Source organism: Amphibalanus amphitrite, unplaced genomic scaffold (assembly GCF_019059575.1).
Source record: "Amphibalanus amphitrite isolate SeventyFive unplaced genomic scaffold, NRLGWU_Aamphi_draft 000069F_arrow, whole genome shotgun sequence".
NCBI classification, from domain to species: domain Eukaryota; kingdom Metazoa; phylum Arthropoda; class Thecostraca; order Balanomorpha; family Balanidae; genus Amphibalanus; species Amphibalanus amphitrite.
The window spans coordinates 160,785-183,064 of record NW_024881565.1 but is presented as its reverse complement, the minus strand read 5'-3'; the positions used below and the strand labels follow the sequence as shown (position 1 = coordinate 183,064).

Genomic DNA, 22,280 nt, shown 5'->3' with positions numbered 1-22,280 from the left:
CCGAGGCCTCCCACGGGGAGCTTCACTTTATCAGCAGGGCGGGTGGCATCTGGGCTCGGGCCCAACCTAAACTGATCCACCAGTTTCACAGCACCGCCTCCTAATCAGTCGGGGGAGGTTTGGTCAATCGTTGTCATTTTTAGCACATGCCATTTTTGGCAACCATGTGCTAAAAATGACAACGCTATCAGCTATTTTTAGCAACGATGAAGCCGATTTCACTCCTCAGCGAGGAAATCACGATTTTGGAAATACAAGCACTGATTTTGGAAAAGAAGTGCTGCCACCTGGTGCAAGAAGAAGAAACCAGCTTTAATATGGCCGTTGTTTGTATGGTAGTCCAACGTTGAAGTATACCCTTTTTTGTGGCCCGAAGTTGGAACTTTAAATTGAAGCATCCGAAAATGATCGATATTGATCGAAATCATGATGTTGATGAAAAAAATAATATGTTAAGTTGAGAGAGGAGGCCATTTTATCCAGATGCGGTGGTTTACTGCTTGAAATTATTTTTGCTTATGACGACTGCCATGTAATGAGGGATAATTAGCAGCCGTCATTAGCAAAAATAATTTCAAGAAGTAAACTACTGCATCTGGATAAAATAGCCTCCTCTCTCAACTTAAAATATTATTTTTTTCATCAACATCATGTTTTCGATCAATATCGATCATTTTCGGATGCTTCAATTTTAAGTTCCAACTTCAGGCCACAAAACAAACTACCATACAAATAACGGGCATATTAAAGCTGGCTTCTTCGTCTTGCACCAGGTGGCAGCAGTTCTTTTCCAAAATCAGTGTTTATCTTTCCAAAATCTTGATTTCCTCGCTGAGGAGTGAAATCGGCCTCATCGTTGTCAAAAATAGCAGAATCGTTGTCATTTTTAGCACGTGTGACAAAAATAGCACGTGCTAAAAATGACAACCATTGACCAAACCTCCCCCGACTGTAATAATAACACCCTTTGGTAATGACACTCATACGCTAAACAAGACGTACCAAGTCATCGACCAAGTCAAAATATTTTGTTAAATGCCGAACCCAGCTAGATCATAAGATAGTCCGTCTATTGAGCGCGACTGAACACCCTGTCAGTGCAGCTCGTACGTACTTGCCAGGGAGTGGGGACACTCGTCAGCCAGGCCCTATGCACTGCCCCTCAGTTCGTCAGCTGCCGGTGACTAACCAGTGTGGTTCCCTGCCACTCAGGCACGTGCAGCCTCCCCCCTCCCCCATGCAGTGACGGCAGTGAGCCTTATTTGTGACAGTGAGTAATGACAATTTGTCAGATGACTAACACCACATTAACTGTCAGCCGACTGTCAGCTGAGACATACAGACGGGCTCAAAGAGACGTTTAATTGCTTTGATGCCATTGTAACATAATTAAAAATAAATCAGTTGAGTTTGTCTGGCCGTGCTGTGACGTTACAGCTTGGGATTTAATTCGCTTTGAACATCATTCCAATATTTTTTTTTCGTTTTATGCATTGAATTTACATCATGTGCCACGCATTTTTTTTGCCTACCAGCTAATGCTTTCAAGCGTAAATTCAAATACTATGCTAACCATGTTTTTCCCACTCCTTTCCAGTACCATGGCAGTGTCGTCCAACTCTCACCATCTCTATCTCCTCGCTCCCCTCTCTCCCTTTTCAACCCATCCAAAGCCCACTTCCCGTCTAACGGCACCTGATACCGTAATCCTCCCTCCCTCTCCCCTCTGGCCCTCCCTCTCTCCGTCCTCACCGTGCCGGCGTGGCGGTCTGCTCCAGCCAGAAGGACACCCACGAGATCGCCACGATCATGATGGTGGGGATGTAGGTCTGCAGCAGGTGGTAGCCGTTCTCCCGGTTCAGTCGGAACCGAGCCGACAGCGCGCTGAACTGACCTGGGGGAGGGGAAGGGGTGCTGAGCTGACCACGGTGTGGGAAGGGGTACTGAACTGACCTTCAGAGGAAGGGGAAGCCACTGAGCTGTCCTGCAGGAGAGGGGTGAATGAGGGAGCTGTACTTACGTACAGTTCACCGCTGAAGTAATGTGGGGTTATACTGTAATCGAACAAAACCTAGCACCAATCATTAAAGGGACAGTATCACCATTTTGATGAAATTTGACATTGCATAGGCCCCACCTTTCTGGTCCGGGAACTGAAGACCGATCCTCGAAGCTCCACACCGTTATCCCGCTATCGCCGCTCAAAGTACGAAAGGTGTACCACACTTTGAATCGTGCTTCACTATCTTCACTGTTTAAATGTTTGCGCCGTTTTGAATTGACCGCCAGTAATAAAACTTTTACCCTGGTCATTTCATCAAATTTTATTAAGCCAAAACGTTTTTCGCACTTATTCATCACCGTTAAATTCATTAAATAGTCGTAGGCAATTTCCGCTGTTTCCTTCGGATTCTAGCGGCTCAACAAAGGAATTCCTCCAGCTTGAATCACAATCTCCCTCCAATGTATGACGTTTATCACGTGATTGTCACGTGATATTTTCTCCCATTGTCAATTGTCACGTCCAATTGTCACTCCCTCCAATTGTCACGTTATATTTTTATAGGCAATACCTAAGGCTACCTCTCCCTAAGGACAACTCAATCAGAAGAACGACCGCGTAAGCGTAGCGTCAATAATGTATTATCTGCGCCAGTTCTGTAGTAATTTTGCATGCTTCCAAACTGGCGGCCATGGGGTGAGACTAAATGCTTACTTCGAAATCTAAGCTGCGTTGCGGCATTGGCGGTTATGTGCGGCGTTTATGCCGCATGATTAGTAAGCGGCGACCACTAAATTAAAGACTCAATCGCTCCGACCGGTTTTCAATGAATAACACTGCATACCAAAAATGCCAACCGCTCTCGTCATAAGATATTTAGCTTTAGATAACTAGGTTATCTACATCATCATTTTGAACCAAATCAATACTTTCAACTTAACTCACTCAGGCGCGTAACCACCACTGGGGACACTGGGGACCGGTCCCCAGTAACTTGCGGGTTACTGGGGACCGTCCCCAGTAAAACCAACGACCTCCTCAATTTGCTTAAATAGCCAAATATTGTCTCTAAATCGACGTGAAGAGTAATATGTAGTCAACGGAAGACAAAACTATGGATGTTTGGTTTAGCCCGCGCCCAGAAGGGCCTCTCAGCCAGCTTCGCCATGGTGGGGGGCCTTTTTGGCCACACCAGATTATCTCGGAAAGTAAGCAAGCTAGAAAGACGCAGTAAAAAGCAACATATAGCTCCCTACAGGATCTTTTAGAATTATCTAGGACATTTTTTGATCAGGTCATCGCTGAGTTCACTGAAGGTCACCAAAGGTAAATTTTGTACGAACTTTTGTTCCCGATTTTGGCAACTTTTCACACATCGGCACATAAGTCGGGAACCAATAGAGCTGCAGTGCTACGGGAAATCGCATTCGATAGCTCTTTCAAAGGTATTTCTGAATAATGTGCTCAGATTTAACCTAATGTCAACGGTTTAGCCTCCAGAGGCAAAAACTATCAAAAGTTGGCGTTTTGCGGAAACGGTTTTTGTATCATAACTTTTGACTCCAAGCTTGTATGACGCTGATTTTACTGGCATCGCGTTTGTATCGTCGAGACGCGTCTAATGAACTACAAGTTGACCTGAAAAGGGCAAACTTGAAAATTTGACCTCAGGTCAAGGTCACGAAAAAGGTCATGTTGCATGGCATTCGATTCGTATTGCTGAGCTGAACACATTCATGGTGTTTTCAGCGCTCTTGCATGCTTCTACCTAAAGCTATGGTAAAAAAAAAAAAACTGTTGAAGGTACCGGGCTTCTCAAAAAAGTTAGACGGTTTTCTTTTGCGAATAGAGGACCCCTAACAACATTTAAGCAAAATCAATGCAAGTGGAAAAACGGAGAATTTTTCGTAGATTTATATCACACCATGGTTTGAGCTTAAAAAATGAAGCCGTGTTCTTAGGAAGTAAAAGCAAAAATCGTGAAATTATGCTTTCCCAGACTAAGTCGGTCGGTTCGACACCACGGAAGATCCGCAAACACTTAAGGGCAAAGAGAGCAACGTCTTGAAACAAAAATTTCCACATTATTGACAAGTTTCTGGCTCGAGGAAGTGTTAACAATAGGTTCACGCAATTCAAGGAACACAGCGGTGGCCATAAACCCAATCAAAGGCTCACGGCGAACACCACTCGTGTGAGAGATGCGCTACTCAGACTGTCAATGGTCAGCGATATCGGGGTGGCTCTGGCGACGTTTTGGAGGGTTCTGCAATATCAGGGTGAGCAGAGATCCGGAAACGCTTAAGATCCAATGGTTCCAGCAAGACGGTGCCACGCCAATACCGCTAAAGAAAACCGGGAGGGGCTGTGGGAGCGCTTCGGGCAGCGCGTGATCTCGAGGTTCGAGACACGCCCGTGGTCGGCGAATTCTACGAACGTAACCCCACCGGACTTCTTCCTATAGGACCAACTCAAGTCTTAGGTGTACCGAGACCACCCAAAAAGTTCCGAAGATCATAAGGATGCAGTGAAGTCAGCGGTGTGCCGTCTGCAGCTTTCTGTGGGTCGTGCTGCAGCAGAGGTCGCGCTGCGCCAGGCTAAACTGTGCATCGAGCAAAAAGGGAATCATCTCGAACATGACCTCGGCGCGGCTCAGAAAGGCGACTGCCGAGGATCGAAATCCTCTCAAACGAAATGTCTTTGATGAGGCTTTCAGGTGATACCCAATTATGTTTTGTTACACTGATACGCCCTTCAATACGTTAGTTATAAAATCGTCCAACTTTTTTGAGAAGCCCGGTATTTCATGACTTGAGATGACCTCAGAGACATAGGTAGAAGGAGTCACAGGTGCAATTTTCCGGTTCAGTGTGCCGTGTTTACCTGTTTCACGGTGTTTGAATGTGTTTTCGGCCAAAAGAAGAGCATTTCAATTTTCCCCCATTGACTTATAATGGAGAGGTCGCAAAATTGACCCGACATTAGGTCACCGATGTGACTTTGAGATATAAGAATTGTTCATACTGATTTCCTCATGCAAAAGGTCGAGTTTCAAACTTCTGGTATGTAAACTGTAGGCATGACAGAGTCACAAAGTTTTTAGAGGCTTACTTGACCTGGTGACCTGACGTTATGTGACCTGGGGTCAAAATTTTCACACACGGTGCGAAATTAAGGTATAAACTATACCAAGTGTCGCGGTGGTACGCGCCGCGGTTTTCCTTACACGCGCAAAAAAACTGGGTGTGTTCACCCCCCCCCCCCCCACAATCGGGCGAAGACTGATCCTGAAATATAATATTTGGTCTTCGCGGTCCTTCATGTGGTCCCCAGTAGCTTCAGACTCGTGGTTACGCGCCTGAACTCACTCATTCCTTCCTTTGTTGGCTCCAAACAGTCTTTCGATTGTCTGGAAATCGTATGCTAATCCCGTACCTGTATGCGACTAGTGCATATAAAGGCCGATATAAGAATTTGAATAGGCTCTGGCATGCGATTTCCTGGCTACCCAAAAAAGTATGTTTCAGTCTTGCTATCAAAACATGACCTCGCCCGCACAGGGGGGTGGGGGGTTGATGCAACCCCCTAAGGTTTTTCGCGAATAACTCGCTTAAAAAGCGGCTGATCGCGACGAAACTTTCAGTACCCTCGCATTGATCAATTTAACACCCACCCTGAAAATTTCATGACTCTGACCCAAATGACCTTTGACCTGTGACCTACTTTCCGAGACCATGTTTGGCCGGAATCGCGATTTAGCGTATGTCGGCTCGCGTTTGCAAGCTTTTCGTGGTTTCAAACGTTCAAACATGTGATTTGATGTTGCTCCCATGCATAAGGGTGGATGTCAAGGTCACCTGAAGGACAGGTCAGGTCATTGACCTTTGGTGACCTCGGTTCACTTTTTCGAGTTTTACATGTTTTTAGGCTAGTTTTTAGAGCTGATTTCGAATTTAGCAACCATTTGAAAATTTACGAAGTAGTTTTGGTGCATTCGTAACATGTTACGAAGCTGCAGAAGCGGTTGACACGTATTACGAATACCCATCACGACCCCTACCGGTTGACCTGACCTGACCTGACCCGATGCTGGTCTAAATGCTTAAAGACATCATCTACGATCAAAACTAACACGATATTCGTGATCAGCACCCCGGAAAAACCCATGGCAGCCACACTGCGACGTTCTAACAAGTCCCAATTTTCCCGCCTTTTGGGTCATTGACCTGACCTGGAAGGTCAACCGATGACCTAGGACCTTAAACTTGGGTATCATCGGCTTCCTCTCGTCACGGGCAACACGCTCGTTTTTTCCGCGAAGCTCTAGCTTGATCAGGAGCGAAACGGCAAGGGGTTATACCTTATACGTTCGCGGCTGGAAAAACGCCAATACGGGCGAGGGTCAAGTTGAAAGTATTAATTTGGTTCAAAACGATGATGTAGATAAGTTAGTTATTTAAATCTAAATATCCTATGACGAGAGCGATGGACATTTTTGGTACCTATGCAGTGTTATCCATTGAAAACAGGTCAAAGCTATTAAGTTTTTAATTTAGTGGTCGCCGCTTACTAATTATGCGGCATACACGCCGCACATAACCGCCAATGCCGCAACGCAGCTTAGATTTCGAAGTAAGCATTTAGTCTCACCCGCGGCCATGCTTGTATAGTGGTGGTTCGCTCATGAAAATGAATCATGAAAATGAAATGTGGTTGCAATATTTTTCACCGAGTTCGGTCCTCAAACTATGTTTTTCTGATTCAGAAAAATAAGAAATGCTAGTAAAAAAAAATCAGCTCCATACATGGATTTTTTTCGATGATACTGTCCCTTTAAGGTGAGGCCTATCATCAAAAGCGAGTATCGCACAGCTTCGTATTTCAGTTAGACAGCTTCCACTAAGCTGTCACAATTCTATCTATCATAATATGCCCGCTATCATCGAAAAACGGGAATATCCACTTCTTCGGGGCACCCCGGAGTCCCGTCTCTGTGACCGCCACTGAGCAGCGAGTTGTAAACCTACGCATTGCGTACTACGACGTAGTAAGGACAAGGAGACATTGCTGGACCCTCAAGTAGAGCGTAGCCATTGATAATCTGACAGCGGCGTCGACCGATAGGATCTCTCTCGACTTCCGAGAACGGTAGGGTCAGAGGTGGGGAGTGGTTGACCGCGGCCCGGGGCTACCGGCCAGCGCAGTGGGAGGGGCTTGGGTGGCGATAGGCTGACAGGGACACCAGCCGCAGGGCAAGTGAGCTTTGACCCCAGGTGCGCGGAGGGATCCTGCCCTTTTGGAACCGGAATAGCCGCCGAGCGCTTCACAACACGAGACCTCTGACTAGTGATGTAAATTTCTCAGAACTTAGCCCGCGCCGGGCCGGTGCTCCGCGACTTCCGCGCCGGGCCGGAGAGGGGGTGTCTGAACACCCCCCTTCTAACTCGGCTCATTGGGCCACGTAGCGACACGCGGTAAGCGGCATTCGAAAGAACGTCAAAAATAAAGATGAAAACACTTAGTCATTTTCTAGGTCAGGTCAAAGGTCAGGTCACCAGAGGTCACCTAAGGTAAAATGTTGGCTATTTCAACATTTTGGAAACTGCCAAGGGCTAACTCGGGAACCGATAGAGCTACAGCGCCGCGGAAAAACGCAATCGATAGCTCTTTTACAGGCCTTTCTGCAGAGTGCTCTCCGATTGGACCTTAGGTTAACGGTTTAGCCTCCAGAGGGCAAAAACTAAAAAAATAGACGCTTTTTACGAAAAGTGTTTTTCGGCAATAACTTTAATAAATGCTGAACTGACCTTGAGCGTTCGGGGTCATACGTTTTTACATGTGTAGAAAAATTGCATGAAAAAGTGTTATTTAATACCACCGCCAATTTATTTTATATTTTCAGAAAACCGCAAGGGAGTGTCCACCACGTTCGCCGGCCCGGTGTGGGTTAAGTATGGAAATACTTTTCGATACTTTGCAACTATACTCATAGAAAAGATGTATGTTAAGTTGTGGCCAAAACGTTAGCGCATAGCACCGCCGCTGCTTAGATAAAGATATTCGTGGAAAACACCAGTGCTTTCATCGAGGCGGCGTCGTTGTGACGCAGCAAAATGCGATATTGACACCGCTTCTCCGAGATGCACCGATAGCGCTGTAGCCTTCTCAAATAATTTGAACGACATACCCCTGTTGTTTGGCCACCATTTCGTTCCACCTCCCTAGAGACGAGTGGTGCGTATACGGCGGAGCAGTATGCCCGCCTGGCACAGGCTGCTCAGAGCCATGACGCTCCACCGACCCGGAGGCGTTTGGCGCGGCTGACCCCAGTGACCTCGCTTCGCGACCCGACTCTCGGTCACGCTACAACCGAGCGGCGCTAGCCTCGACGCAGGGGCACCTGGCTTCATTCATGCTTTCTACAAGAGCGGTGATTGGTTCGCTGCGGAGTCACGTAGTTGGGGCATCAGTGGCGTAATCAGGAATTTAGTTACCGATCTCCTCAACAGATGGCTCTGACCGACGATTTTTAAATACGGGTTGATCAAGAGGTAGATAACAAAAGATGAGTTTGCAGGTGCAAGGATGACGACACATGTAAGCTACATTCCAAGTTTCATGGTAGTCTGACACATAGTTCCTGAGATACGGATGCGAACTTAAGCCGCTACGTATACCCCACATTACTTCAGCGGTGACCTGTACATACATTCAGGGGCTGAGTAAGCTGACACTGGCTGTTGGGCGGTGTTTTGTCTGTGTTCGAGTGGAATAATAAACACTAACCCCGCGTTCGATGTCTCTCGGACGGCGAAGATTCTACGCCGTCCGGCCAATCACGTTTCAGAACCGCAGCCGAGCCCCCGCTGACCTTGGACGTTATTGGCCGGACGGCAAAGAATCTTTGCCGTCCGGGAGACATCGAACGCCGCCTAAATATCTAGCATGAACAGGGTAACTGTAAGGAACACATACATTTCACAAACAACACAGACAACCTGCTTTTGATGCCGTGCTGAACACCCCTGACAACGCCCGGAGCATATTTACCGCAACCCGTCAATATGTTTGCTATTTAGTATGCATATGAGCGGGCTTTCGGATCAGCTAAGGGCTGTCACCTGGAGGAAACATACTGCCAGTCATCTATGTTGTACATGATTCTCTGCATAAATTCCGTATATATTATGCATGAATGCCTACCAAACCGTGTACATAATGCATGTATATACGAGTCACAACCATGTAGCTCGCACATATAAGTGCACCAGGTGACCTAAAAGCCCTGTTCATGACTGAAAATTCGGCATTTGGCACCTAATTTATTGCAGTTGAAAGCAAAGAAGCAAAACAATCGACATTTCATTCGAAAGGTGTAAAATCTACTAGCCAACAACTACTATCTTTCACGTACCAAACGGATCAAATGTATCAGCATAGGTGCCCAATGTAGCATCGTGAAATGGGCTACTGGCTACCACTTTTCACCGCACCGATCCAGCCCATCGGTGCTGCGTTCATGGAGCCATGAAGTGCCGCTATCACGCCGTTTGCAGTCCTTCCTGCCTTACAGTTTCACTCACCTGTGCTGTAGTTCAGCACTTTGGGATTGTCTAAGATGATCTCTTCCAGGTTGAACTGCGGTATCTCCATATTCATAGTCCTCTCAATCGGATTGGGCTCCTTCCAATAAAACTCCAGGGCTGATATTGGGTGCGCAACTGGAAAACAGATCAAATAGCTGAGCACTGGAAATTGGAATTTGCTAAGAAGCAGGGGTGTCGTTTTCCGAAAATGATTGGTAGTGCCCAAAGGCGGCGGCTGGCCATATATGACGGGGCTTACAAGGTAGGGTACCCCCAAATCTGCCTTTCTCATCGGATTTCGGCCACTTATTTTTCGCCCTGGTCATTGACAAGACTAACCGAAATCTAAAAAAACACAAAAAAAAACTTTGGAAATCTGGGTCCACACCGGACGCCATGCACAAAACGTGCAGTTATATAGGCAATAGTGTCGGAGGAATGCACGCCATTCTGAAAGAGGCCCACATCGACTTAAAAGGACGGCTGTGCTGAAAGGGGACAGGAACAGCTTTGAGGGCCCAAGCCGACTAAAAAAGACGGCTGCGGGGCCAGGAACGGTTTTGAAGACCCACGCCAATTGAAGGGTTCGACAACTAACGAGGACTGGAAACACAACGATAGTTAGAAAGACCTGCTTGCCAAAATAAAAGGATGACAGTACGAGGGGCGTTCAGAAAGCTACGGGCCCGACCATGAAGGAGCAGAGAGATACAGCATCGACTCATTAGACCAAAAAGTTCATTTATTCAAATAAACACCGTTAAGACAAACACATTTCGCGCAGCGCTTCGCGAGAGCCCTCAAGGCCTCCATAACCAAGTGGGTTTTGGACCCATCCTGCACGTCCAAGACGGCTGATTTCGTCTCCCTGCTGTTAGCGAGGTTGCCGCTGCTAATTTTCTTATGTTGGAGAAGAGGTGGCAACCACTAACCAGAGTGTGCAAGGTTCGGAGAGAAAAAGTGGATGCGACAACAACTCGAAGCTCATCGCTTCACTGTTCGTCATCCCGCCCATGTACGCAGGTGCGTGGTCGCGGATCAGGTGCACACTTTACGTCAGCTTCCCTATAGCCTCTCCTCGATGTTCGATGTTTATCGAATGGACGCACATCATCAATTGTGTGCCCCTGTTTTGGAAAGTTGACGAGCGGAGGGGGGTCGCATCGACCCCTCCCCCTGCCAGGCCGTGTTATGAAAAATGCCCAGGGCGAGGGTTAACGCTTGGTGCCTTTTCTGCACTAACTACTATGAAACGAATCACTGCTCTCTTCTGGGCGTCGCCCATCCTATCCGAAATGGCGAACTATGCTACGAATAGAAGCCCGAATCTATCACAGAAGAGACTTAATTAATGGCTACTTACTTAATTTGCGTAAGTGGACATCCCAATAACACATCATTTAACACACCGCCTTGCAGGCCAAAATTCCAACTCCTTCATTGTTCGGCCCGAAACTTTTTGAACGCCCCTCGTAGTTACGAGCTTCAGTTTTCGGGGTCTGATGCGGTAATGACCTGGCGTTGAACCCTGGGGAATCAGGCTGCATCACCCACTCAAATCAATATACCTATGGCCTATTCTGGAGCACTGCGGCACCTTCCGAAGTCGGTGTAGGGCCTCCAGCGGCTGGTGTGGAGACGGATCGGGGTCTATTAGGGGCGGTCGCGTGGTATGCGGGACTCAGAGGCAGTTATGGACCTCTATAACCAATTGCGTTTTCGAGCCTCTTAAAATCCATTAAGGACCGGAGTCCTAGACACGTGAAACCTCATTGTCAGCTACATGCACCTACTGTGGCTAGAGCCTTATTTATGTACTTGCATATGTGCTTATTTAATATTTGCTTATCTGTTTATTTTGATTTTTTATCAACTGATAAGTGACAAAAGATTGGAAGGGCTCAGCGAACATTGGTAGGGCCCAAATAAACATTGGTAAGGCTCGGGCCCTACTAGGCCTATACAAAACGACGCCCCTGACTTTTGTGAAACTTGGTAGGTATGTAGGTAGGTAGGTAGGTACCACATAACTTGAAATTACTTGACGTAATGACATGATGTGGAAAGTGAAAATGATACCTAGGTATTGATGGAAATTTATGGACTTAGGTACGCTACAAGAAGATTGAATTGGTCAACCAATTCAAATTCAAATTCAATCTACTTGTGGAGTAAGTCTATAGATTTTCATCAATAGTTACCACTTACCATTGAAGTTACTTGCTATCATGTTGATTTTATACATAAGAACCTCATTCATTTTATTTGTATGACATGTTTGAATGCAATTTTCTCAATAAGTGAAGAAAAATGTTGGTAGTGCTCAACAATACATTGGTAGTGCTCAGCTGAACATTGGTAGTGCTCGGGCACTCCCAGGCCTATACAAAACGACGCCCCTGCTAAGAAGGTACACACTCTGACACCTCCACGCATCCATACCTACATCAATATGGCCCTTACATACATTCCGCCCTTGGGGTGACCTGGCTCACCTCCAGGGGAAGAGCAGAGGCTGAGGGACACGCTGCTGATCTTATTCGTCATATACCTATGTTAAAATGTCAATCGTTTGAAATAAGGCTACTAGTTTATAATTATCAACTATTGCTTTTGTTTGTCAGCATTATTGCACATTCACACTAGTTTATAGGCCAGTGTTGGTGCGGCAAGGCGACTGTCGACTTAATAACGCAAATTCCTTTTGGACATGCCACAATCTAGGATAATCTTCTGTAAGTGACATTTAAACACGATCAACATCAAAATGCTCTTTGTACACTGCAGTTTCATTGAAAAGAAAACATGCACGTTTAGTTACAAAGACATCTCTCATGCGGGCAGGGTGAATAATTTCTGGTCAACGATGCTGTTTAGTCACTAAAACCCATTGCAAGCGAATAAAAGAGTTATGTATATCATATGAAGGCATATGAACTTTGTTTGTTTGTTTGTTTGTTTGTTTGTTTGTTTGTTTGTTTGTTTGCTTGATTGTTTGTTCACATATTTTTTAAGCGACGCGTCTTTAAAATAAGGTAATCTTTAACACGCGCAGTGGAAGGGGGGGGGGGGCGGATTCCGCCCACCCCTCCTGTTTTTCGCCAATAACTCGCGCCGCAAACATAATGTTAATGTGAAGTTTTGGCTACCTGTCCAGAATTGAACTGCGGATTTTCTCATGCAAGAAATAAGAAAATCGGGTCACAACTTTTCTAGTAATAGCGGTGTAAAGTCAAACATCCTGTCGCCGCGGCGGCGCGGCGGCGCGGCGGCCGGCGCTACCCGTTACGCGCCGCCTGAATTGTAGATTGTGCCGGGGCGGGACGGTTCCGTCTTTACATCGCGCTCCTTACCGCTGATTATATTTGATTAGCGTCAAACTTTGTGAGAAGACTAAGAAATGTACAGGCAATCTCATGGTCAAAGAATTTTGAGAATCAGCCGGTAACAACTTGAGTTATGAGTGTGTAAACACAAAATTGTGATTGCCGCGTTTCCCGCGTCGGCCGATCCCGCTTCAGCCGGCGACATCTTACCCTTAGCAGGCTTCTAGCTGCCATATTTATTGTTGGATTAACTAGAAATTCGTCATACATACTCACAAATGTATGCTCTTTCGTATAGTGAAAGAAAAAAGAAAATTGGCCGGTAACTTTTTGCGTTATCGGCGTGTAAACGCAAAAAAGTCGCTCATATGGCAGATTTGACCACATTTGACCTCATTTGACCTTGAAGATATTGACCTAGGGTCATGAAATTCACACACAACAAAGTTCCCCAGAGCCTTCACCTACCCTCCAAATTTCGTCTTTCTAGCTCCAGTGGGAGCTGAGACTCCAGTGGGAGCTGAGATCTTAGGGGGGGGGGGGCGACATCCGCCCCCCCCCCTTCCACAGGGCGTAGTACTCGCAACCCTTCCACTGCGCGTGTTAATAAGGTTATACCTATCACACGTAACGCGTTTTATAAAATGCACGAAACGGGTAACCATTCATGTGAAACTTCAGCTTTGATCGGCGGCATTGCCCCACCAAAAATATATCTTCTGTAATTATCTATATTATCTATAGCGATAATATGCACTTACAAAATAGCCTAGCTTACCTCTTAAATTAGCCCTGATCCATATGCATATGTACTTACCTAAGCCATTAGTCAAGATGTAATGAAACCAGGATGGCAACTAGGAAGCAGGCAGTGCCACTAAAAGCGTCCTTGGCAGCGGCCAGTGACCCACTCGGCTACTCCCGTTCTGTCGTGCAGAGCTGTGCAGAGCGCTGTGACGGCCCTGAGCAGAGGCGTGCACCGTCCCGGCCGTGCTCTCCCCTCCCTCTCTCGCTCTGCTCATACCTCGGCCGGGTTCCAAGCGGCGGCGCCGGCCGACCAGCGCGGCGCCTGGCGCCGGACAGACGCGGCATGCACTGACCGCGGCACACCTGCAGCGCACTGGCAGACCAGATCGGGCCGCTGCGTGCTGGACCAGCCCGCACTGTGCCAGGTCGGAGCGCACAGCTACGTGCTGGACTGCAGTCTGCACTGCTCCAACGAGGTCACAGTTGCGGCATGGACTGTAACGCGCCGCTGAGGATGGTGGGAGAACAGAGCGGCCAAGAGAAGACAGCGGTTGAGAGGAATATCGAGAGGAATACCGAGAAAAAACTGAGTGCCTGAAGGGAATACCGGGAGAACGGAGCGGCCCAGAGAAACAATGGGAGAACAGACCGATCGAGAGAAATGGTGGGAGAACAGAGCTGTCGAGAGAAATGGTGGGAGAACAGACCGATCGAGAGAAATGGTGGGAGAACAGAGCTGTCGAGAGAAATGCCGGAGAACAAAGCAGCAGCGGCGCCAGCAGTGGAGCAGTGGACCCTTGTGGTGGTGATGTTGTGTGTGTGTGTGTGTATGTGTGTATGTGTGTGTTTTCATGTCATCTTTTATATTATCTCGTTTTATGTCCCACCTTTTTATTCACAAGACGTGTAACTTTTAAACAGCCACTGTAAAGTGAAAAGTTGCTAAATACATGAATTGAATTGAATTCAACTGGATGCACATAAGTCGTTATCGGACCACAACAGCCACCTCCAATGGGTCACTAAGCCACCGACGCCACATAGGACACAGGGCCTCCAATCCTGGTGGATACGTAACTACTGAGGTCACTGACCATCATGGATCTACGAGATAGGCCAGTACCTATATAGGTTCATATGCTCGTATACGTCCTGCCGCACTAGCTCAGAAGCTCTTCAGGCCGGCCCGAGAGGCAAGAATTGCTCAGAGAAGAGCGTCTTTCTGAGCATCACGTTACCACCTGGCACAAAAACGGCGGCTTGCACTGGTGGTGAAACCATAGATAGAAATAATCGAAAAAGTCTTCAATGCATACAGTTTGAATTACACCATCACCATCAATTTTCCAGAAGAGTGTGGAGCATGACAATAACAAACACGACATGCAAGACAAAACCAACTCACTTGCATCATCGCTGGCTTCCCTTCGTGCCACCCTTTTGGTAATCACCGGACCATTGTAATATTAAGCCAAAACTTCACGACAGTGGTGAAGCGTCAAAACAGCTTGTTTCACAGTTATCCAAGCGTCTAATACCTTCCACTGGCTTCTCGGAATGTGCCGGTACACGGTCGCGCGGGTCGCTGACAGCCATCTGTTTCGATCAGCAACACACGACACATACCGTGGCGCGAATCCAAAGAAAGACGAATCCCAACACTTCTCCGCCAATCGCAAATTGACACAAAATCCAATTTCCTCTCAGCTGAGCTATTGTGCCAAGATACTCGGAGATTTGCTCGAGTTGTACAAGGTACGCGATGCAATATGATCCAGTTTTAAATTGATAGTGTTGAAGCGCTTGACTTCAGCGAAAATTTCGGGGGCAGTTTGGAGACAAAGACACTTATCAGGAGCAAAGGGCTCCGAATGGACATTAGCTAAGGGCGTAAGTGCTTAAAATTAAGTGCATCTAATAAAAACGTACCCATTAGAGGTGGCAAAACATGAAAATTTTGGGAACCAGACTCGAACCAGACCCGGCTGGACATTTCTGGAACCAGTCGGACCCGGTCTTAGTTGGAATCGGAACCATTTGGACCCGTTCCCCAAAAGTCAATTAATACAAACTATTTGTACTTGTCATTAGTTGCATCATGTAAAACAGCCTATTTCCCACTGGGAATACTCATAAGCTACTGTATGCAAAGAAACATTCACTTCATTCACTTCATATTTTGCAATAATGTGTACTGTGCAAGATGTAAAGTTTATGGTAGGACCCGATTGGACCCGTCATAAAATTTCCAGGAACCGGTCTGGACCCATATGGGTCCAGACTGGTTCTTTGGACCGGGTCCTCGGGTCCACATTTTGCCACCTCTAGTACCCATCCGTTGTTAAAAAGTAGGAAACAATATGAAAGATGACAATTTGCTTGGTAAGCACAAAAACACTAAAGCAAAATAACACAAGCATTAGGTAATAAGGTATAACTACATAATAAAAAACAGCGCTAGCGTGCATACACGATAAGCACAATACAAATCATACGCAGGCGATGCAATTTACATGCAATTGTTTGTTCAAAACTTACAAGTGGCAAGCTCTATGTGGCAGGTCTGTGTGTCCAAAGGATATTTGTTGAGATCCATCTGGCAAGAGAGGGTCAGCTGCAATCTGGAAAGCAGTGCCGAATCCAATGAGACATCGCATGATGCATAAGAAGACATCGCAGTGTCTTCTGCGATGTCTTCTACAATGAGACATCCAATGAGACATCGCAGAGAGGGTCAGCTGTATAAGTAATTTCAGAAAAATAAAGGTGGCATGATTTGTAGCTTCGTCTAGTTGGTATCGATCGAACAACTTTATACCTGAATCCTTTGCTCAGCATCTCCCTTACTCACAAATGATTCCAAGAAAGCCTTTAAACATTAAGGAAAATCATCACCTATGTTCAGATCAACAATGCATTAGCTAGCAATGTACCATGCTGTACTATACCGTGCCTTACAGCCAATAAAGTTACTGTGCCGCTCTAACTCCAAAGGAGAGGAGGGGTTAGCCCGAACTGCGGTGTATCATACGTGGTCACGGCAGACATCTCCGCTCACCGGATGCTGTAGAAGACCCTTCCGTCCGCATAAATCCGCATCAACACGTTTGGTGATGTCACATCATGGTACTTTGCATCCTGCCAGACAAAATAGCGTACATTTTAGCCCTTCATGACTCTACATCTACAACAATATCGGACAACACAAGGTGTGAAGGCGCTCTTTCTCACTAAAGTAGGTAAGTGTTTTTTTCAAGTGCAATGGCAGTTGATTGCATTATGCAGCTACAGGAGTGAATTTTGTCAGTTGACACAGAACTTGCTGCGAACAAGGAAGCTGATGAAAGGTCGAGTGTCAGCCTGAATAAACACGAGTCGGCACTTCGGTTGTTACAAAAACCGTCATCAAGCTGGAATTTAAGAGCAGTGGAGTGGCCTCCAGCAGTTAAGTGATGCCTAATTGGTAATTATTTAACGTCCTGGACGATAGCAGAGACTGGAGAGGTACTGACACCGGAAAGTTAACATGATCGATTTTATCAAGTTCCTAAAACAGGAGTGTAGAAAAGGCTTGCCTCAAGGAAGAATCAGATCAGACCTTGCATTACGGTAGAGTTAACTATTTGTCATAACAAAGATAACGTGCTGTTGCGGCTGGTCCATGGCAATACGCGGATAAATACCTAACTATCAGCTACGACAGTCAACATTACATATCTATGGACGCCTCTCGCTTGCGCTTTTCTCTGCTACTGACACAATGCCCTTCATTCGTCATATGATGAACCTCCGTGGGCTTATCTTTCGCCTTCGTCCCATTGTCCCAATGGCTCAAGCCTCAAAAGGCTCTGAAGCAGACACATCAACTATCAAGCACCATTTTTCCGAGGCGCAATGCTTACCCTGAGGTCTACTGAATAAGACTGCTTGGAACCCTGTCTGAGCAATTGTGGGGACCGGAGAACTGGGGTGAAGATCGATGTGCACAGGTGACGAGCGTCGTTGACATTTACGCCTACTTTACGGGTTTGGACGCTGCAAAAGTCATAACACACGCTCGTGCTCAACGCATGACGACTGCGCCGGCTCTGCCCTGGACGGTAGACTGTGCCGTCAAACTCTAGTGTACGGCGGGACAGTCTAACCAGCCAGCGTCGCACTCGAGCAGGCGGACTGGGCGGATTGAATTCAGTTCGGTTACTGTGATCGGAAACCATGCTATACAAGGATGATATCCTCTTTTCATTGATTGCCAATATATTTAGATTCCGGAGCAGGCTATAGCTTGATAAAAAGGCAGTCTAGACAGTACGGTACTAAACCCAAAGAACGATTACCAGCGGGCTGGAGTCGTCCTCATCTGCAGTGGTGAAATGAGAGCAGACCCCGGTGGGCAGCGCGTCTGGGATGGGTTGCTATTGTGACTCCGGCGGTCAGCGCAGCTCTCTGGCTGTTACCCACAAACACACCTGCAGACCGCCTCACAGGGCAGCACCGAGTGCTCGCCGGCCACCCACCTTGACGTTGAGGAAGTAGATGTCCGGCGTCCACAGCCTGTCGATGACGCTGCGCCTGCTGACCAGAAGCAGCTGCCGGGTGTCCGAGGCAGACCGGAGCCGGTCGTCCTGCCACGACTGCCGCAGGTAGATGTCCAGGTGGTAGTCCTGCAGCACGCAGACACAGAACAGCAGGTGACCGATTCAAGGAAGCTGACAAGGGCGAGAGCTCATGGTATTTACATAATTATGGTGCACAGTGCACATGCTCAATTCAGAGACGAAGTTACTATTATGAGTCTGTCGCATCGGCAACTGCAAGAGCAAATGTGCATAGCTTGACTTAAAAGGGCTTCAGCTCTTTTCGTAGGCTGCTTGTTATAGTGTTCGGAACACGCATTCTCGGGTTAACACCACGGCTCAGTTAACTAATGTATTGATCTGTGCACATTACACGGTCCAACCCAGTCTGCCCATCAGGCCGGACCAACTGTCCGCCAGCTCACCCCTGAGCTCCCCCGGTGAGCCAGCCGCTCACCCCCGAGGTCCACCCGCCGAGCCACCCGCTCAGCGACTGCCGCCGCCGGCGATGCGTCGCCTTATATAGGGGGGCTGGGCGCCCGCCGACCAATCAGCGGCCGCCGCGTCACCTACGTCACTGGCCGGCCGAGACTGCAGGCTGCAGCGTCGGCGCACGCTGCCGGCGGCCGATACGAACGGCCGCCGCTCCCCAACACACACCCCCCCTACACAAGAGAAGTGTACAACCGCTCACATTTCACAAGCATGTACGACACTTTACAACATAGCCCACAGTACATCACAACATTACCTGCGCACATAAACTACAAGGAAACACACGTTCTCGAGCGCTCGGCAAACTGACTAACACAAGCGACCCCTCACAACGATCGAGTCCACAACGCACTTTGGTTCCAGCAATACACACAGCTCACGAGCCCCCAGTCTCATATTGTGCAGAGGGGTGGCTGAGCCGCCCGTACCGCGCTCGGCACGGAGCGGGCGGACCGACTGGGTGATGCCGCGCGCACCACACGGCTGTCAGCGGTTTCACTTTGTCACCGGCTACGCGCTCGCCGGGTTGTGTGACCGGTCTGGTCCTTGTTGGGGCCTTTGGCGATGTAGCGGGCTTGTCCCGCCTCTGGCAGAAGGCGCACGTCCTGCAGAAATCCCTGATGTCTTTATACATCCCGGGCCACACGAAGTTCCGTTTCACCCTGAGCGTGGTGCGGCGATGGCCCGTGTGCCCGCCCGTCGGTGGCTCATGTGCCAGCTGCATCACGTGGGTGCGCAGGGAAGGTGGCACTGATGCCCTGCGCCCACTCGCCGTGGCAATGCCGACGAGGTCGTCGACTACCTGCGCATACTGAGCTTCTGTCCCCACGGCCATGCTACACTCTTCCGGCATCGATATCTCTGAGGGCGTCTGATGGCTGAGGTCCTGTCGGGCGTGATTGCGCGGCGGGCTCTCGTCTTTGGCCCTCTGCCTGTTGCTCTGCTCCACTGGACTGGTGTCGCCTGCTTCTCCGTCGACACCTGGGCGGCTGACGGCGCGTACTTCTCTGCCCGCCACCTCATCAGCCGAGTTGACCTCGCCGCTGGCCTGGGCGGTCTGCCGGTCAGGTTGGCCCGCGATGTCGATGCTGGGCGACCCGCCCTTGCAGCGGCTCGCGCTCTCCGTCTCCGACTCGTTTGAGGTCACCGTGTCCTCGACGCAGCCACTGCTGGGCTGCCCGCCCCCGCAACGGCTCGTCCCGGACCCGTCGGGCTCGACCGGGCCCACGCATGAGGCCACTGGGGTCGGCCATTGTCGCCTTCGGTCGAGTCCTGCTAGTGCTGACTTGAAGACGGCCCGAGCGGTACAAGTCACGAGGGCCGCTGCCCGCGCGCAAACCTGTGAGCAGCACCTCACCAAACCGGAGCTCGCGGTCCCCGACTGCTCGTGATGCCCGATCTCATTGAGCGGGGGTTGGGACGTTGGCGGAGCCTCGCTGCCCGCCGGCTCTGATCGTACCGTGCACACGAACGACGGTGTGGTTCCCGGGGGCTGGCGTGACATGACCTCGGCGTTCCCGCGGGCGTGACCGCAGATGTGGGGGCACCCTTCCCACTGTCGTGTGGCGCTACTACCCCCCGTGTGTGTGGGCTGCCCCGCGGTGGGTGGACCGCAGAGTGCAGGTGGGTCAGCCACCCTCCGCTGCCACTCACGGCCGCACTCCGCTGCCGGTGTGTCCCCCCGCTGCCAGTGACCCGCGTGCGCTGTGGGGCCCCCCATTGTCGGGCTGGCAGGCATGCCCACGGCCGCAGTCGCCGGGGCAGGCGGGCGTCCCGCCCATCGCTGACCCCCACGGCTGCACCCGCGACAGAAAGGCGTCCATCCGCCGGCCTCCTCAGACGGACCACGGGGGCACTCCGCCCACTCCAGGCCCGCCTGCTGATGACCGCGTGGGAAGGACCACCCCGCCTGCTCATTAGCATGTGCTTGCCGCGCTGGACAGTCGCGGACCAGGTGGTCAGGGCTATTACAAAGAAAACAACGGCGCCCAGTACCCCGCCTGTTTGGGTTCGGTGGCCCTCGTTGGGAGTTCCTCGCCCCTGTCCCGTGCCCCGTGCGGTAGGCGTCCCGCCTTCCCGCCGTCTCAAGAGCCTGCAGTGCGCGCTGCAGCTCCCCAATCATCCTCTCCAGGGCGTCTAGCCGCGCAGTGCCGGGTGCGCCTCGGTCGTGAACCGCCAAAGCCTCGCCCTCGCTGGGCGGGCGCATTGCTCGGAGTGCGTCCTGCTGCTGTCGAAATTTATCGGCGACCTTCACGGCTTCGATGAGGCTGGCCGGGTCCTTCGTCAGCACCCGCACCCGCAGCTGCTCCTCACGGAGGCCGCATATGAAGCGGCTGACGACGGTCGCTTCCACGGACGGGTCGCCGGCTCTCGCCCCTGGGTAGGCCTCCCGGCCTGCCTGGCGCACCCTGTCGGCGAAATCGCGTGTCGCCTCACCGGGCTGCTGTCGGATGCTCGCTAGTTCAGCGTGCGCCTGCATCGCGTTCTTTGCTGTGCCGAAGCGGGCTTCCAACGCGGCCACCGTTTGCTGCAGGTTGCCTTGAGCATCCTCCGACAGCGAGGCGAAATAGTCCAGGGCGCCATCTTGCAGCAGGCTGACCAGGCCCTGCAGCCGATTCTCTTCTGAGAACGCGATCGTTTTCGCCCGAAACCGTCGGTACCATCGACCCCATGATTGATCATTTACCCCCGTGAAATTTTCAAAGTTAGCTAAAAGTAAAATTTCTCTTTCCATGTTACGTTACTCTACTGAGCCGATTCCAAATAAAATAGAAATGAAAATTTGCTTTAAATGGTGTAACCCAACGAATGCGTGTCCGCTAGTGTCCGAACCGTCCTACCGACCGCGCCAGTTGTTCGGAACACGCATTCTCGGGTTAACACCACGGCTCAGTTAACTAATGTATTGATCTGTGCACATTACACGGTCCAACCCAGTCTGCCCATCAGGCCGGACCAACTGTCCGCCAGCTCACCCCTGAGCTCCCCCGGTGAGCCAGCCGCTCACCCCCGAGGTCCACCCGCCGAGCCACCCGCTCAGCGACTGCCGCCGCCGGCGATGCGTCGCCTTATATAGGGGGGCTGGGCGCCCGCCGACCAATCAGCGGCCGCCGCGTCACCTACGTCACTGGCCGGCCGAGACTGCAGGCTGCAGCGTCGGCGCACGCTGCCGGCGGCCGATACGAACGGCCGCCGCTCCCCAACAATAGGCCACTTTCTTGAACTAGTTTGTAATATGACATTGTTTCGCGTGAGTTATTCCAAATGATGGAAAATAGTTCAAGTGCCAGGCTCGACGCTTATGTCCGCAGTGCTGAGTTTCTCATAGTTCATCAGTTTTACAAGGCGCACTGAGGAAACTCATTATACCGTTTGTCCACTCATTACTGACACCAGCGAACAAAATGGCCACACCAATCGACAGTACAGTGGTCGATAAAACTTCCAACGTTCCAACGCTCGTTGAAGCAAGATATTAGCAATACTTGGAAGAACTGGAGACAGTCCGCCCGTCTACATGGATGCTTCCTTACGCCTAAAATACAGC

At 49.6% G+C, this 22,280-nt stretch overlaps 1 protein-coding gene across 2 annotated transcripts in view; it reads right to left on the bottom strand.

Moving 5' to 3' along the window:
• The window catches only part of LOC122379020 (glycine receptor subunit alpha-2-like), a 46,632-nt gene that overhangs the window by 5,968 nt on the left and 18,384 nt on the right, over positions 1 to 22,280 (bottom strand). For both annotated transcript variants that reach the window (XM_043360865.1, XM_043360866.1), the window contains 5 exons: positions 18,179 to 18,325; positions 16,720 to 16,799; positions 16,200 to 16,282; positions 9,586 to 9,723; positions 1,753 to 1,894 (listed from right to left, as the gene is read on the bottom strand). In XM_043360865.1, coding sequence (XP_043216800.1) covers positions 1,753 to 1,894; positions 9,586 to 9,723; positions 16,200 to 16,282; positions 16,720 to 16,799; positions 18,179 to 18,325 — 590 coding nt within the window. The remainder of the gene's footprint in view (positions 1 to 1,752; positions 1,895 to 9,585; positions 9,724 to 16,199; positions 16,283 to 16,719; positions 16,800 to 18,178; positions 18,326 to 22,280) is intronic.